The 13,700-nt window shown below is 37.4% G+C and overlaps 1 protein-coding gene, 1 long non-coding RNA gene and 1 other non-coding gene across 4 annotated transcripts in view; 2 read left to right on the forward strand and 1 right to left on the reverse strand.

The window, feature by feature from the left end:
- LOC125504324 overlaps positions 1-13,700 on the reverse strand; it is a 173,990-nt gene that overhangs the window by 112,715 nt on the left and 47,575 nt on the right. The gene's annotated exons all lie outside the window — the stretch shown is intronic.
- The window catches only part of LOC109544107 (LIM/homeobox protein Lhx5), a 45,294-nt gene continuing 32,742 nt past the window's right edge, over positions 1,149-13,700 (forward strand). For both annotated transcript variants that reach the window (XM_019914147.2, XM_019914148.2), the window contains exons 1-3: positions 1,149-1,477; positions 6,001-6,196; positions 12,667-12,890. In XM_019914147.2, coding sequence (XP_019769706.1) covers positions 6,024-6,196; positions 12,667-12,890 — 397 coding nt within the window. In that variant the 5' untranslated portion in view covers positions 1,149-1,477; positions 6,001-6,023. The remainder of the gene's footprint in view (positions 1,478-6,000; positions 6,197-12,666; positions 12,891-13,700) is intronic.
- On the forward strand, positions 10,385-10,457 carry Trnar-ccu. Its single transcript has one exon. It is a non-coding gene; the product is annotated as a tRNA-Arg (tRNA).

Raw genomic sequence — 13,700 nt, forward strand, 5'->3', positions numbered from 1 at the left:
AGCCACAGAATTCGTTTTGGCATCGTTGAATAGAGAATTGAAAACTCGATTCAGTCGTAACAACGTGAGTGAGGAAATTCGAGTAGTTTTGACCCAGAGAGCGAAATTTGAATATCAGATACTTAGGTGCAAGATTATGCCAAAATTCCATGTTTTTCGTCCCGTTTTTAATCATTTCTCGGAGGCAAAATGAGCAAGAACGCTAATTTGTACATCATTCTAGACAGAAATAAATGACCTTTTCAGAAAGTGAACTATGGATGGGGAAATGTTGGCAATTTTCTTAAAAAATGCTTGAATTCAAGAAGTTTTAGGCTTGCGTGGTTTTCTTTGAGTTACAAAATCCACTTGAACATGACGCTGCTTTTTTCGAGGTTTCTCAAGAACCATTTGAGCCACAGAATTCGTTTTGGCATCGTTGGATAGAGAATTGAGCGGAATTAAACAGGAATCCGAAACGTTTGCAGGCTAATTACGTGAAAACCGCCAATGCTGAGTTCAAACAGACTTTGACTTCATAAAAATACGTTTCATTTTTCAATGAGTGGCCCTGTTGAAAACAATGGATTATCGATTAGTCGAAGAACACAGCGGAAGCGATTGATCCAGAGAACTGAGCTTGCATCTTAAATGGAGGAAACCACTTTCATATTCTAGGCACTTTAAGGGCAGCAACAAAAACATCCCAATTAGGAACTGTTGTTTTTTCTAAAACAGACCGAAAATAACTGATGAACCAAATTCTGATGAAGCGCATGGAGTCATTTGAATGAGAATCGCAACAGGCATCAGGACTGAAAAAAGTGCATTATCAAAGTTCACCCCCCACCCGAATTGTCGCCACTCACACCTATAGACCGTGTCAAAAAAAAAGCGCAGTGGCAAGGCGTGAGACCACAATCCGACCACTAAAAAATCGGGTAGGCAAATGCCAACTTTCGTGCCACAGAACATAAGAACATAGGAGAACGGCGGCCGAAGCCTTCCAGATAAAGATCACAACCTGATGGCTGCCAGGTGTGGGAGGGACTATGCGAAGGGGTGTGGAAAAACTATGCCATTGGCCCGATATCGGAGTGGGGAACGAAAATCGATGCCAAAGTAGGGGTAGACGGCACGATTGTCCAACAGATCTAGTCGCTCTTAACACTCTGTAGCGTTTGAACCGGTGTTGCCGTCACGGTTTTCTCTAGTCTGTCAAACCGTTTGACGTTCGTCGTCGGGCTCGAGCAGGTTCAAAAGAACAGTGTCGCTAACTGGATTTCTGTGAAACAACGCTCCGAAGAGGAAACGTGTGAGGGATAGTGGAAATTTTAGTGGTGTGTGCGTGCCATCGCCATAAACTTAACCATCCTGGCGGCGTACCTTGAAGGACCCGCTATTACACCCGTGGGGGCTTTTAGTTTAAGGGCCGCAATAGCCCATGTGCCTATCGGGCCCAATTTTGCTAACCTGCATCACTCCACACACAGCATAGGTGGGTTTCCATCTTTCACATTATCTCTAATCTAACACCGCAATCTACTCATGTTCAAACTGTGTCAATCTCTCAGTTTTGCACAAGTCCTACGTCCTAACTTTACTGAAACACCATTTACACTTCGGGCCTCATTGCAAAATTATCATCCCTCATCAGGCAATGGTTTGAAGCTGATCCTTTAATAAGTAGTCAGATGATAAGAACAAATGATACAAGACTTAGTTAACAGTAATTTTTTCGGGGCAACATCACGATCAAAGTGTGCAGAAATTATCAACAATCCAAAAAAAATCAAATATAACACACATTGCAATGTAATTCCTGATTGAGACATTTAGCAACCTTCTGAGTCTCATTGCATTCCCACTCCTTATCAACCAGTAGAACTGAAGGTTCAGAAATCCGAACATGTGACTTAAGAAATGAGCATTCAACAATCGAAGCTCTAACGCCAATAGACAAAGACATCCATAACAGAGAAAAGCAAAAAAAGGGAATAAATGACACTCTTAAGCGCTAGCCAGGAACCTCGAGGAAGAAGGGGATGTCTAGAAGCATCTAAACCTGCCCACTTGAGCAAAATTAACCATCTTCTCACTACATACCGCAATAATAATCAGTCTACGTGCAACTCAGTTACCTACATGCTAATGAATCCATTGCATCCCAGTTCCACCGACTGAAAACCGATTAATCTTTCAATCTTCCTAGTTGACACCGGTTATGAGTTATAATTTAGGCACGTAATTATATTTCTTTTGTTGCGATTAAATAGCTTTCAGCGTGTTGAATTTTTAACAATGCGACGTGCAGTAGCGACAAATTATTATTTTCATGGTCGAACTTTATGACATGTTCCTACCGCTTAGTGAAATGGGTTTGCATTCAGATGACAAATTAGCCGGTTAGAAGATGAAGATGCAAAAATGGACGGTTTGATGGCGCAGTTTAGCAAATCACGCAAACGCAGACATTTTTCGTTTGGTTTGAAAATCGAACTGTTTAATTGCTACTGGCTCCGAAATGTTTAGAGAACGCTAATTGCACAAAATACGGTCAGTTACTCATTGGAAATTAAGCCTCAACATGTGGTGGATAGCATAGAGAGGATCGTGCTGTCCTCGATGTTCACTTGGCGCTACTTGCAAGAAATATTGGAAAAATTCGGCAGGTATTGAAAACCATTAGGCCCCATATCTGTACGGTTTTCAGTGGTTTAAAGGAAGAACGGTAAACTTCCGAGGTACCTGGAAGTACAAAGAGGGTTCGTAAAGGCGATAATTCGCACACTGAAGAAAAAATCTTCTACGTCCTTGCGACTTTTTCGTGTTAAGGTCTGTCACATACCGCTACTTATAAATTTATACCGTGATTTCAACATGTTTGTTTAATACCGCGATGTTTTTCAGGGCATATTTTTATTAAATTCCGGGTGAATCGCACATTAGGTATATAAAGTGGGTCATTAAGAGGCAAAAAATGAACATGATAAGCAAACAAGAAGCACTAGAAAAACTAAACGCTAAGGAGCCTAAAACCGTTAAATCTGTTCCGATTCTTATGTACCGACTTTCCTTGTAGCATGGTTTCGAAATTGGCATAACTGTTCCGAATTACTGTTTTCCTATTTAAGATTTTGTATAGCTACAACTACTACCGAATTTCTATACCTTCGCTGCCTCAATAGAACGTGATACGGTAAAGCCTTATTAATATTTTACGGTGGTTAATGCTTGAACGCAATTCTCTTTGCCTATGCAATTAAAAAATCAGTTATTTTCTATAGACCCGTAGTCAAAGCTCGTTGGTATTTCGGTTTTTTTATGAAATGTCGAAAACATGTATTTTTTAATAGTGCAACTGATAGAAACATGCAAAATTTGTTTGACTAATTTCACGTCAAAGTTGAAAAATCAACGCATTCCTCTGCTTTTTGGTACAACTATTCAGGAATTTGGCAAAAATTTAGCGCACAGTTCAGGTTTGAAAACAATGCAAAGCCAAACAATTACAAAACGTTTAGTACAAAGAAACCGTCATTCCGTTTGAAGCCCACGAGCTAAGAATCTTCAATCTCTTTGAAACTGACTCTTCGCATGAGATTCCTAGAAGTTTTTTTGAACCGAACGAAACGTCCTACACAAGTTTCAGATCCGGATTTTAAAGCAATCACCCTGCGTTTAATGTATTCGCATTTTATTAGGTTGATATTGTCAATTATGCAAATTCCACATCAACTGCACCTGTTGCATCTTGAAAGGGCATTGCAATTTTACCATTCAACAGATCAAAAAACATTGAAAAACTGCCTGAGTGAGTTGGCAGGTAATCAAAAACATTCAAAGACACCGCCGCGGTTCTCTAATTAGGCTTGCATTTGTCCGACAAAAATTCGCTCAGTCCGGACCTGCCCCTATCTGTTCACAACCTAACCTGAATACATAAGTAAATGGGCACTAATCTTTTTGATTCTTTTGTTACTTATACTGCTTATTTAAATAATATGTCCGACTTGTTCGTCCGTTGTCTACAACTCATTATGCTTCGGAGCTATTTACATAAACATCATTTTTCTTCGTAAGTTATTTGTTGCGGTTCTCTCCCATATTGGAAGCCAGCCACTTAAAGTGACTGTGAATTTAGCAAACACCACACTATTTGGTGCAATATTTGGGAAACTTTCAGGGAGCAAAGCTCTGTTTTGCAACAGACAAATGAATGAACTAATCAAAGATTAATACTGGAAAGGAACAAACTCAGAAATTAAACTAGAGGCATTGGAAAACACATAAAATCAGCAAGAATTTTCAAAAAGTCTTTCAAATCCGACTCCATTCTAGTTCAGGTTCTTAATTAATTTTCCTCTTGAATCCATATGCCGTTAGGATTTCTAGGAATTCAAGACAATGTGTATTCTCTGCCATTCAATTGAAACACACACATTACATGCAAATCACCAGAAACGAAGAAAATGTGTTCTGGCATGACATCACTTCTAGTGCGAAGTATAGTTTGCTTTCATTTTTACGAGTCATTAACGTTTTCACTTTATGGACATTTTCAATAAATACAGACACCACATTCAAATAAATAGTGACCATAAAAAAATAACGAACCGCCATTGGGGTCACGTGTGACTCTTCTGGAAGGCGTCAAATGCAGCATCGTATTAGACTGATATTGTGATTTTTCAATTCAACGTCTTTCTGAAGTTGAGTAAAAAAAATGAACTGATAATTTTCCTGAATTCTGCTTTATAACCCACGAGTTCGAAGAACGAGTGAGCTTTACACAAGAAGCGTGCTGTAAACTAAGAGAATTCCCCCAATGTAGGAAAGGTATACAATTTTTTTTTAATGATTTCCGTAAAAACTGTACACAATAAACACACATTGGCTAGACTTTGCGTTCAATCTAATCATTAATAACACTTGTTACCTGTTGAAGATTAATTAATCATAATCGACTAGCTAAATTTTCTAAGCCTGTTCACAGGGTTTGCCCGATATATTGAGCCTTTTAAGATCAAAAATCCTATTTAATTGCCTTGTTTGTTCCCCAGTCAATACCGAGGAGATGAATCCAATAAATATCTAAGATTTGTCAAGCATTTCGTAATTTTTTTTGCATAAACCAGTGCATGTGATGGACCTTGTCTACGACCAAGACTATACGCAACGATGCGTTCAATAGTAACCGACTAAACGAATGATTAAAACAAAGGACACAAAACAACTGACAAACATCAATTGTACTTTTTCTGGTTCGTTCGTGGCAATGATCATGATATTTATGTCAATAGCGTAAAGTTTTTTTCACGATTCAATGATAGCACGTTGTATTGAATTTGAGCTTAGTCAAGTCGAAACCTTAATGGTTCGAAGAGTTTCGGATCTTTACTTGAACGAGAAAAAAACCACATTGCTTATTCATTACCATACTACTATGTAGGTATCGATTGCAGCCATGTAAATATTCATTCAGTTTTCAGCTTCATACCAAACCAAAGCGAATGAATTTTTGGAATTTCGAAATGTATACATTTTGATGAAGGTGTTGCCTGATGTGGATGTAAATGGAATTGACATTTATTATAAACAACATTGCCCGTAAATTAGCGGTTTTATGGTGGTGTAAAACGATTTAAGAACGCGCGAAAGACAAGTTCATAATAAGAATGTTCATCATACCAAAGTCAATCGCTACTATTAGACACCGGAATGAACGGAACTAGTGGCAATGACTTGTATTTTTAGGCATTGCCACTAGTTTTATGGGCACACAAAGTCACTAATACAAGCTGTATTTACATTGAAAACAATCAAACACCTGCGACAATTTTTTCAATTTCTCTTAGAGTTTCTCATTTGAACTTTCATTTCCAACAACTGTCCAGATTGGAATAATAACTACTGAACTTTGAGGTTGTTTCACAAACACTCTGGAACAGTTCAAAAACAGCTTTAGAACATTTATACAGCAGATTAATACGGTTGTAATAATTTTTCAAATTTAATTAGGGAGAGGTGAGCCAGCAGCAGGAATGCTGATCGCCTGCGCAGGCTGCGACAAACCGATCCTGGACAAGTTCCTGCTGAATGTCCTGGACCGGACGTGGCACGCGGACTGCGTTCGGTGTTTCGATTGCCACGCCCCTTTAACGGATAAGTGCTTCAGTCGCGAAGGAAAACTCTTTTGTAGAACGGACTTTTTTAGGTAAGTTCCACTTGTTCAGATTTGAATCACTTTAAACTCTATTCTTGTAAAAGTGATTCTGATTGATTAAGTGTGTTGCATCTAATGTAGTTAATGGGTGTCCGGTCAAGGTATTTTCGCTTCATAATGTATTTTTTTGCGTTTACAGCGCAAAAACCCAAAATAATGTGTTTTGAAATAATTTGTAAATAAAAGCGAAACGAATTAATCTGTCCATAAGTGAAATTTCTTGTTAAAAACCATCCATAAAATAACCTCGTTTAATACGACAATGCGTACAAAACAAAAAAAATATCGGGAATGTTCTGTAAACGTTCTGCATAAAATTCAAAACAAGCTTCAAGCTGCGAAAAATGTTTCAAAAAGAACAATAGACAACAACCAAATTAAACGAAACAATTAATTCAAAGCGAAAATCAGATAAAAATAAACGAACACACCGAAACACAAACTGGAAATGTATTAATAAATGAAAACCCGCTTGAACAGAAACACGGGCAGAAAATCTGGAAAGCACCTAAGCTAAACAAGATAATTCACTCAAAACGAGCAATAAAATAATGAAGACAATCTGAAAAAGCCCTGGAATGCGTTGCAACCCATTGAAAACCTACTGGAATTTGCCAAAATTGCTCCAAAGATAACCAAGCTGAAAAACATAATTCATGCAAAACAAGGAACAAATCTAAACTAACGAAGACACACCGAAAAATAAGATTAAACATTTCTGAAAATTCTGTGAAAGGGATTCAAAAGCCGCTTGATCTTGCCGCAATTGCTCCAAAGATAATCGAAGTAGAAGCATGAGAGAAAAATCCAGAAATCAACCTAGTTAAACACGATGGTTCATGCAAAGCGAAAAAGAAATCGAGACTAACGACGCGAAAGCAAATTAATTTTGAAAAGTCCAGAAAACGTTTCAAAAATAAAATGAGAAAGACAAAAATAAAATGAATGAAGACAAGCCGAAAAAGTCCTGGAAATGCTTTGTAGGCGATAGGAAACCCGGTTAATGAGATAAAAATTCAGCAAACGAAGCTGAACAAGACAATTAGTTGAAAACGAGAAACAAATCCAAATTAGTGAAGACAATCAGAAAAATGAACTAGAGAAGTCCTGAAAAAGATTTACAAGCGACTTGAAACCCGCTCTAACTTGCCGAAATTATTTCAATTCAAACCGAGGTAAAAGTAGTGAACGAAAAGCCGGAAACAAAAAACGCTAAACAACATCATGCATAAAAAACAAGAAACAGATCAAAATTAACGAGGACAAATTAAAAATAAACTTAAAACGTGTTGAAAATGCTTTCCAAGAGGTTGAAAGCCCTGTTGAACTTGCCGCAATATCTTCCAATACACTACTACTATCCTACTATCCAAATACAATCGAAGTGGAAGCAAAGGAAGAAAATCCAGAAATTAACGAAGAAAACGGGAAATAAATCAAGTTTAACGAAGAGAAAGAGAATAAGTATTCTGAACATGGTCCGGAAATGCCTTGCCTAAGTTTTAAAATCTGCTAGAATTTGCAAAAATTGTTTAAAGATAATCGAACTAGAACCAATGGAAGAAAATCTAGAAAACAACCAAGCTAAACAAGATAATTAATTCAAAATCGAGAAATCAATGCAGCTGAATAAGAGCATTCATTCAAAATGAGGAAGAAAATAACATTGACGAAGATAAACTGAAAAAGTTCTGAATATGCCTGCAAGCGATTCAAAACATGCGTTAACCTGCGGACGATGTTCTGAAGATAACTTCATATATAAAACTCAGAAACAACAACAATATGAAAAAATCCATCAGAAGAAGATGATTTTAAACGATCTACTTGAATGTGCTTATCTTCTTTGCCTTCTCTCGACCGAAAATTAAAAAATGCTATTGACACTCATCAAAACGTACTTATTGTCGCAGTTTGTCCAAAAACATCTGGCTGCAATTGTATGCTTCTCAAAGCGTGAGTGCTCTTGTGCTTAGAACTCGTTGTTTTTCACAATTGATAAGTTCAATATGTCGAGTTCTGGAGTGAACTACTTTATAATTAATTAATTTAATGAATTTGGCCAATTTAATTCACTATTAAAACCTGGTAATCAACACATCAAAAATCTAATCATTTGGCTAAACATTCCCAAATAACGCACTCGCGCCGGATAATAATAACGATCAATATAATATTAATAAAGTTATTAATAGTAATGGTATCGTTTAACACATTTACAGACACATTAATTATGTAACAAATATTAAAACTAAATTAATGGCTTCCACGCTACACCGTTAGGTTCGATAAGATTTAATAGAAATAATCCCGAATATACAATATCTAGTTTAACTTAATTAAAACCCACCAGCTGAGGGGAAAAAACTATAAAGTGTGCTGATATGTGATTGGATTCGGTCCAGTTTTTGACAGTTTGGACAAGTTTATGATGGTCGTTACCGATTTTGTGCTACCGTTTTATCGAGGATTATCTGATTTGGAACTGTTTGTGTAATTTATTGCGCCACGGCCCTTCAAAGGATTTCAGAAAGGGGGCAAAGCTGACAAGAAATCGTACAAATGTATAGCAACAGGGAACAACACAAACTTCAGCCATTTGATCTAAAAGTTGCAACCAATTTTGCATTACCTACCTTGAGAAATGCAAAGCGATTTGTGAATAATCAGTTAGAATCATCTGGCTTTAACAATCATGGGATTATACATTTAAAAAAGTGTTTGATTGAGTAGAATTCAATTGAACTTTGAAGAGTAGTGGAAACAACATCAACACGATAGAGGTTACGGAAATGGCGCAGTCGGCTGCACTCAATGCTCGGGAAAACTTAGAAGTTGGCTATTGCAACAGCAACTAATAATAAGTACTTTAATGTTTCTTCCTCAGATTAATTTACATAAATTCCCTTTGAAACGATTCCTAATTTTGTGCCGTTTAACTTTCTCCGGAGGCACCGCTTGAAACAAAAGGCTGAGACCTCAACCTTTTCCCGCCCCCTCCCTTGGAGGGCAATTTTTGTTTAACTCCAATAATTGTAACGACTTAACTTTTATCCGGGGACTTTTTTGCCCTCCAATTTGAATTAAGGGCACGCTGTCTAAAACGTCGGACGATTACCATAAATAAATGAAAGTGTTCTTTTGCCACGATGGGGAGCGATATCAAGAGGTTATTCCAACGTTTGATCCCTGTCTTTATGCGATTAAAAGTGAGGGTGGCTGTAATGGATTTTTGATAGGGTTCAAACGCTGACTGAACGTTAAAACTGTATTACTGTTTGGATGGCTGCAACTGTACAGATAAGCGCTTTACGCTCCACTTATCTGACCAAACTGCTATGAAAACGACCGTTGCGACACTGTTTGTCAAAGAGCTTTAGTACTGGATTGTTTCTATTTAAGCAAGGGTTTCTTATCTTCGTGAACTTCAAAGGCTGTCTGGGTTTCTAATATTATGGAGTTTTCGTGGTCTGTATCGGAGGTCGAAAGCCAATAAATCAATGCTATCGTGCAGTCGAAAAGAGCGCCAAGAGAGGTAAGCAATACCTCAGATTTTAGAGACGATCAAAATAACCGATTCGTCACGCCGAGGGCCAAACGCATTCGTTCAGGTTCCGATTACTTTTTATGACTCGGAACTGGCCCCATGGTCTCCGTTTTTTACGATCGAAAACGGGCTTGTTAACGTGAAAACATGTTTGTTATGTGATGGCGACCGACCAGAACATGCTCAATAAAGGCCTAATAATTGTGCATACCAAAACACTTTAGCGCACTAAACAGTTTTGTTCATTTTATTTTCAGCAGTTTTTGATGCGCGTTTAAGCAAAACGTGTCTGAGAAGAAAAAAATGAGGCAAAAGATATGAATATTTCAATAGTTTTCAAGCGTACACAAACGCTTCAATACCATTTTGTCATTTTGATTTCCCAGGGAATAATAAATGCGTTTAATTTACCTTGTTCATAAACATGAAAAACCTTTAGCAGCTCAGAGAATATCGATTTTTGTATTCAAATTATTCTCTTCAAAAACGATCAATTCCTGAATAAAATGTTGTAAATTACTTTATCTTGAAGCAATGTACGAAAATCGAACGATAGTTTTAACAGAAAAGTATTTCCAGTATCAAATACAGATATAGGTTCTTCAAATGGTGTGAATTTAAATTTGTCCCAAGCCCCTGTGGCCTAATGGATAAGGCATCTGCCTCCTAAGCAGGGGATTGTGGGTTCGAGTCCCACCAGGGGTAGTTACTTTTTGCTTTTTTCCACTAAAATGGATATTCAAGTGCTGAATATCCAGAAAAAATTACCTCTCTTAAATTTAAGATAAATAATATTGGAAAAACTATATGCTTTTTTGCACTAAAAAGTATCTTTTGTTCGCGAAAACGTCTACAAGAACAAATTATCGCTCTTCTTTTCAAAATCAACAATTTTCTCAAAGCTTTTTGTTTTCTTGAAAGAAACGAAATTTTTAACTCGCAAAAAGGTCTCCAAGAAAAATTATCGCCCTTCATTTCAAAATCACTAATTTTGGAAAAACTTTGCATTGTTGCAATAAGAAGTACCTTTCATTCAAGCTCTACAAGAAAAAGTTATCGCTCTTATTTATAAAATCAGCAATTTTCCAAAAACTTTTGCATTTTTGCATCAAAAAGTGCATTTTAATCAAGTTCTACAAGAAAAAATTACCGCTGTTCTAAAAAACTTTTCGTTTTTTTGCACAAAAAAAGTAGGTACCTAACTTTCATTCAAGTTCTACAAGAAAAAGTGATCGCTCTTATTTACAAAATCAGCAATTTTCCAAAAACTTTTTGCTTGTTTGCATCAAAAAGTGTCTTTTAATCAAGTTCTACAAGAAAAAGTTACCACTCTTAATTTCAAAATCAATAATTTTGGAAAATCTTTTTACTTTTTTGCACTAAAAAGTAGATATGTTTTATTCCACTTCTACAGTAATAAATTACCGCTCCCAATTTCAAAATCAGCAATTTTGGAAAAATATTTTTAAAAAATTACATTTAAAAAAAATAGGAGTTTCTTCTTCTAGAGCCTTTATTAGTCAATGGGCGGAAGCACACGGACCAACTGCATGAAACGGAAGGCCTAAAAACTTTCACCTATTACCTACTTTTATTGAAATCACACCCAGTTATATCTCATAGTGACCAAATTTGAATAAAACAATAAAAAGTAGGCGCTTAACCATGCAGTTAATCGCTGGCGTCGTTTGTTTACGGTTTTATGAAAAATCTTTAAATATCCCATAATTTTATACGTCCCGCTATACCCATAAAATTAAAACAATGAAACGTTACAATGGGGTTTATGTATTGTATGAGTAGTTTTTATAGGCGCTTTTTATGGACCGCACTTGTAATAATCCATAAAAGAAAAATATCCACAACTTGATGTGCCATTTAAATCGGCATTTCGGTTATTGGTTAATATTTCCCACTCATTTGCTTCCAAGTGCTAATGAACGACACTCTGTTCAGTCTTAGGGCTTGTGCCTTTTAAACAGGTACATAATGAAAACTATTATAGGTTGTAAATAACCCCAAAAATATAACTGCAAAAATCCAAAAAGTTTGTCTGAAAGTCACCGTTTTTCTCCCTCTCTCCCTCTCTCTACAAACTGCCGAGCGAAAAATACCGGAAAAAACGTCGAAGCCAGCAGCGATAAGAAAAAAAACGAACACACAAAAGCATACTCGGTAATTTGGATATTTTATGAGGGACCCAGAGAATTTTTAAAAGCCTTTATGACCTCGTGGGTCAACCATATTTCTCGGCCCGATCGTCGTTAGCACCGACAAATCCGGCTGTGCTGAACGATATATGATCTTCGGAATATTAAGTGAGAATTCTCGTATAGTTATTATATTTGAATGGGAGAAAGCGGAAAAATATGAACACTTGGCCACAATGCATCTTACAACTTTTTATTGCCACGTCCCGGAATACAAATGCCTTTATTTGCATGAGCGCACTTAGTTTTTTCACAGTCATCTTTGCAGGTTTTTAAATTCATTTCAAGTTTTTCTCCATGTCAGTATTTATATTAATTTCTATTTTTTCAACCCGATGGAAACCAACATGCGCAGTCCGTAATCGACATCCGTGAAATAGAAAAGGTAGGAGGTCCAAAGGAGAAAAAGATGCTAAAAAACCATTATAAATTCACCGATTTGAGAAATAAATGATTTTAAAATCGCCTACGGCTTTATAAATAGTGCAAATAGGGACATTTGCACACCGTGTACAAAATATCCTTTGAAGGAGTACAGAACCCAAAATGGGGGTTTCAACTCAAGAAACATCGCTTTGAAATATATTTCAAGTCGAAACAATCAAAAAATGCTTTTGATTGAAAATTGACCTTAACAGCGAAAAAAATATGCATTTGTGAGTTATTTTTCAAATTTACTTAGTAAATTCGATTTTTGATTTCAGGAGATACGGTACGAAATGTGGCGGCTGCGGCCAGGGAATCTCGCCCTCCGATTTGGTGAGAAAAGCGCGAGACAAAGTATTCCACCTCAACTGTTTCACTTGTCTAGTATGTCGAAAACAGCTCTCGACCGGAGAAGAACTCTACGTATTGGACGACAACAAATTTATATGCAAAGACGATTATCTGAGCGGAAATAAAGTTGCCAGCATATCACATCAACAAGGTAAGTCCATTTTTCCTTCAAGTCAATTCAATCAAAACCAATGCGATAAAATGTTCCTTCTGTCTACTTGCCAGTCGGCGAAACTCGTGTTTTAAGACTAAACCCCCAAAAAACGCAAAGAAAATATTCGACTTGCTCATAGATGTACACATCATCCGGTTACCGCCGTTGTCAAAACACGACGACGAACAGCGAAAATCCCCCAGTCTAGTCGTGAAAACAGATCGATCGGTTCGTTCCCGTTCGTTTCCCATCGCCAGTCTCCGCCTCACGATGTCCCTAACAATAGACGCTTGCGTGACTGGGACCCGCCCAGTTGTCGGCCAAACAACCAATCAGCGCAGCCGCCGTTGTCGCATCAGACCGTCCAACTGTCGACGCGCCGCATCGGGGATTGGCCCTTCGTTCTTCCCCCTGGGGAAAATCGGCTAGGGAACCGAATGCAGGCCGAAAGTCACCGATCGGGGCCAAAGAGCGTGGAGTCTGAAAGCAGGTGCCGATGTGGGGACCGATGTTTTATGTAAAGCTTTCCGTACACGCGGAAGTTCGAGAGATCGTGTGTTTGGGGATATTTTTGGGGCGACGGATCAGAGATCAATACTCTCAGTTTTTCTCAAACAATTCATGCGCTACTAAGCAGTTGCACTGAAACTGTCGCGAGGATAAATCACTTTATATGCGAACTACCTCCATGGGAAGGAACGAAGTTTCAATAATTTTTAACCTGAAAATGTTCACTCTTTTCAACTACTTTTGGTTTAAAAAAGTCGTGTGAAATTTTCCTAGTTTTTTCCGTGAAAATTTTTTTAT

The sequence above is a fragment of the Dendroctonus ponderosae genome, unplaced genomic scaffold (assembly GCF_020466585.1).
Source record: "Dendroctonus ponderosae isolate FM_Combo_2020 unplaced genomic scaffold, Dpon_F_20191213v2 Dpon_F_20191213_4, whole genome shotgun sequence".
Taxonomy (NCBI): Eukaryota; Metazoa; Arthropoda; class Insecta; order Coleoptera; family Curculionidae; genus Dendroctonus; species Dendroctonus ponderosae.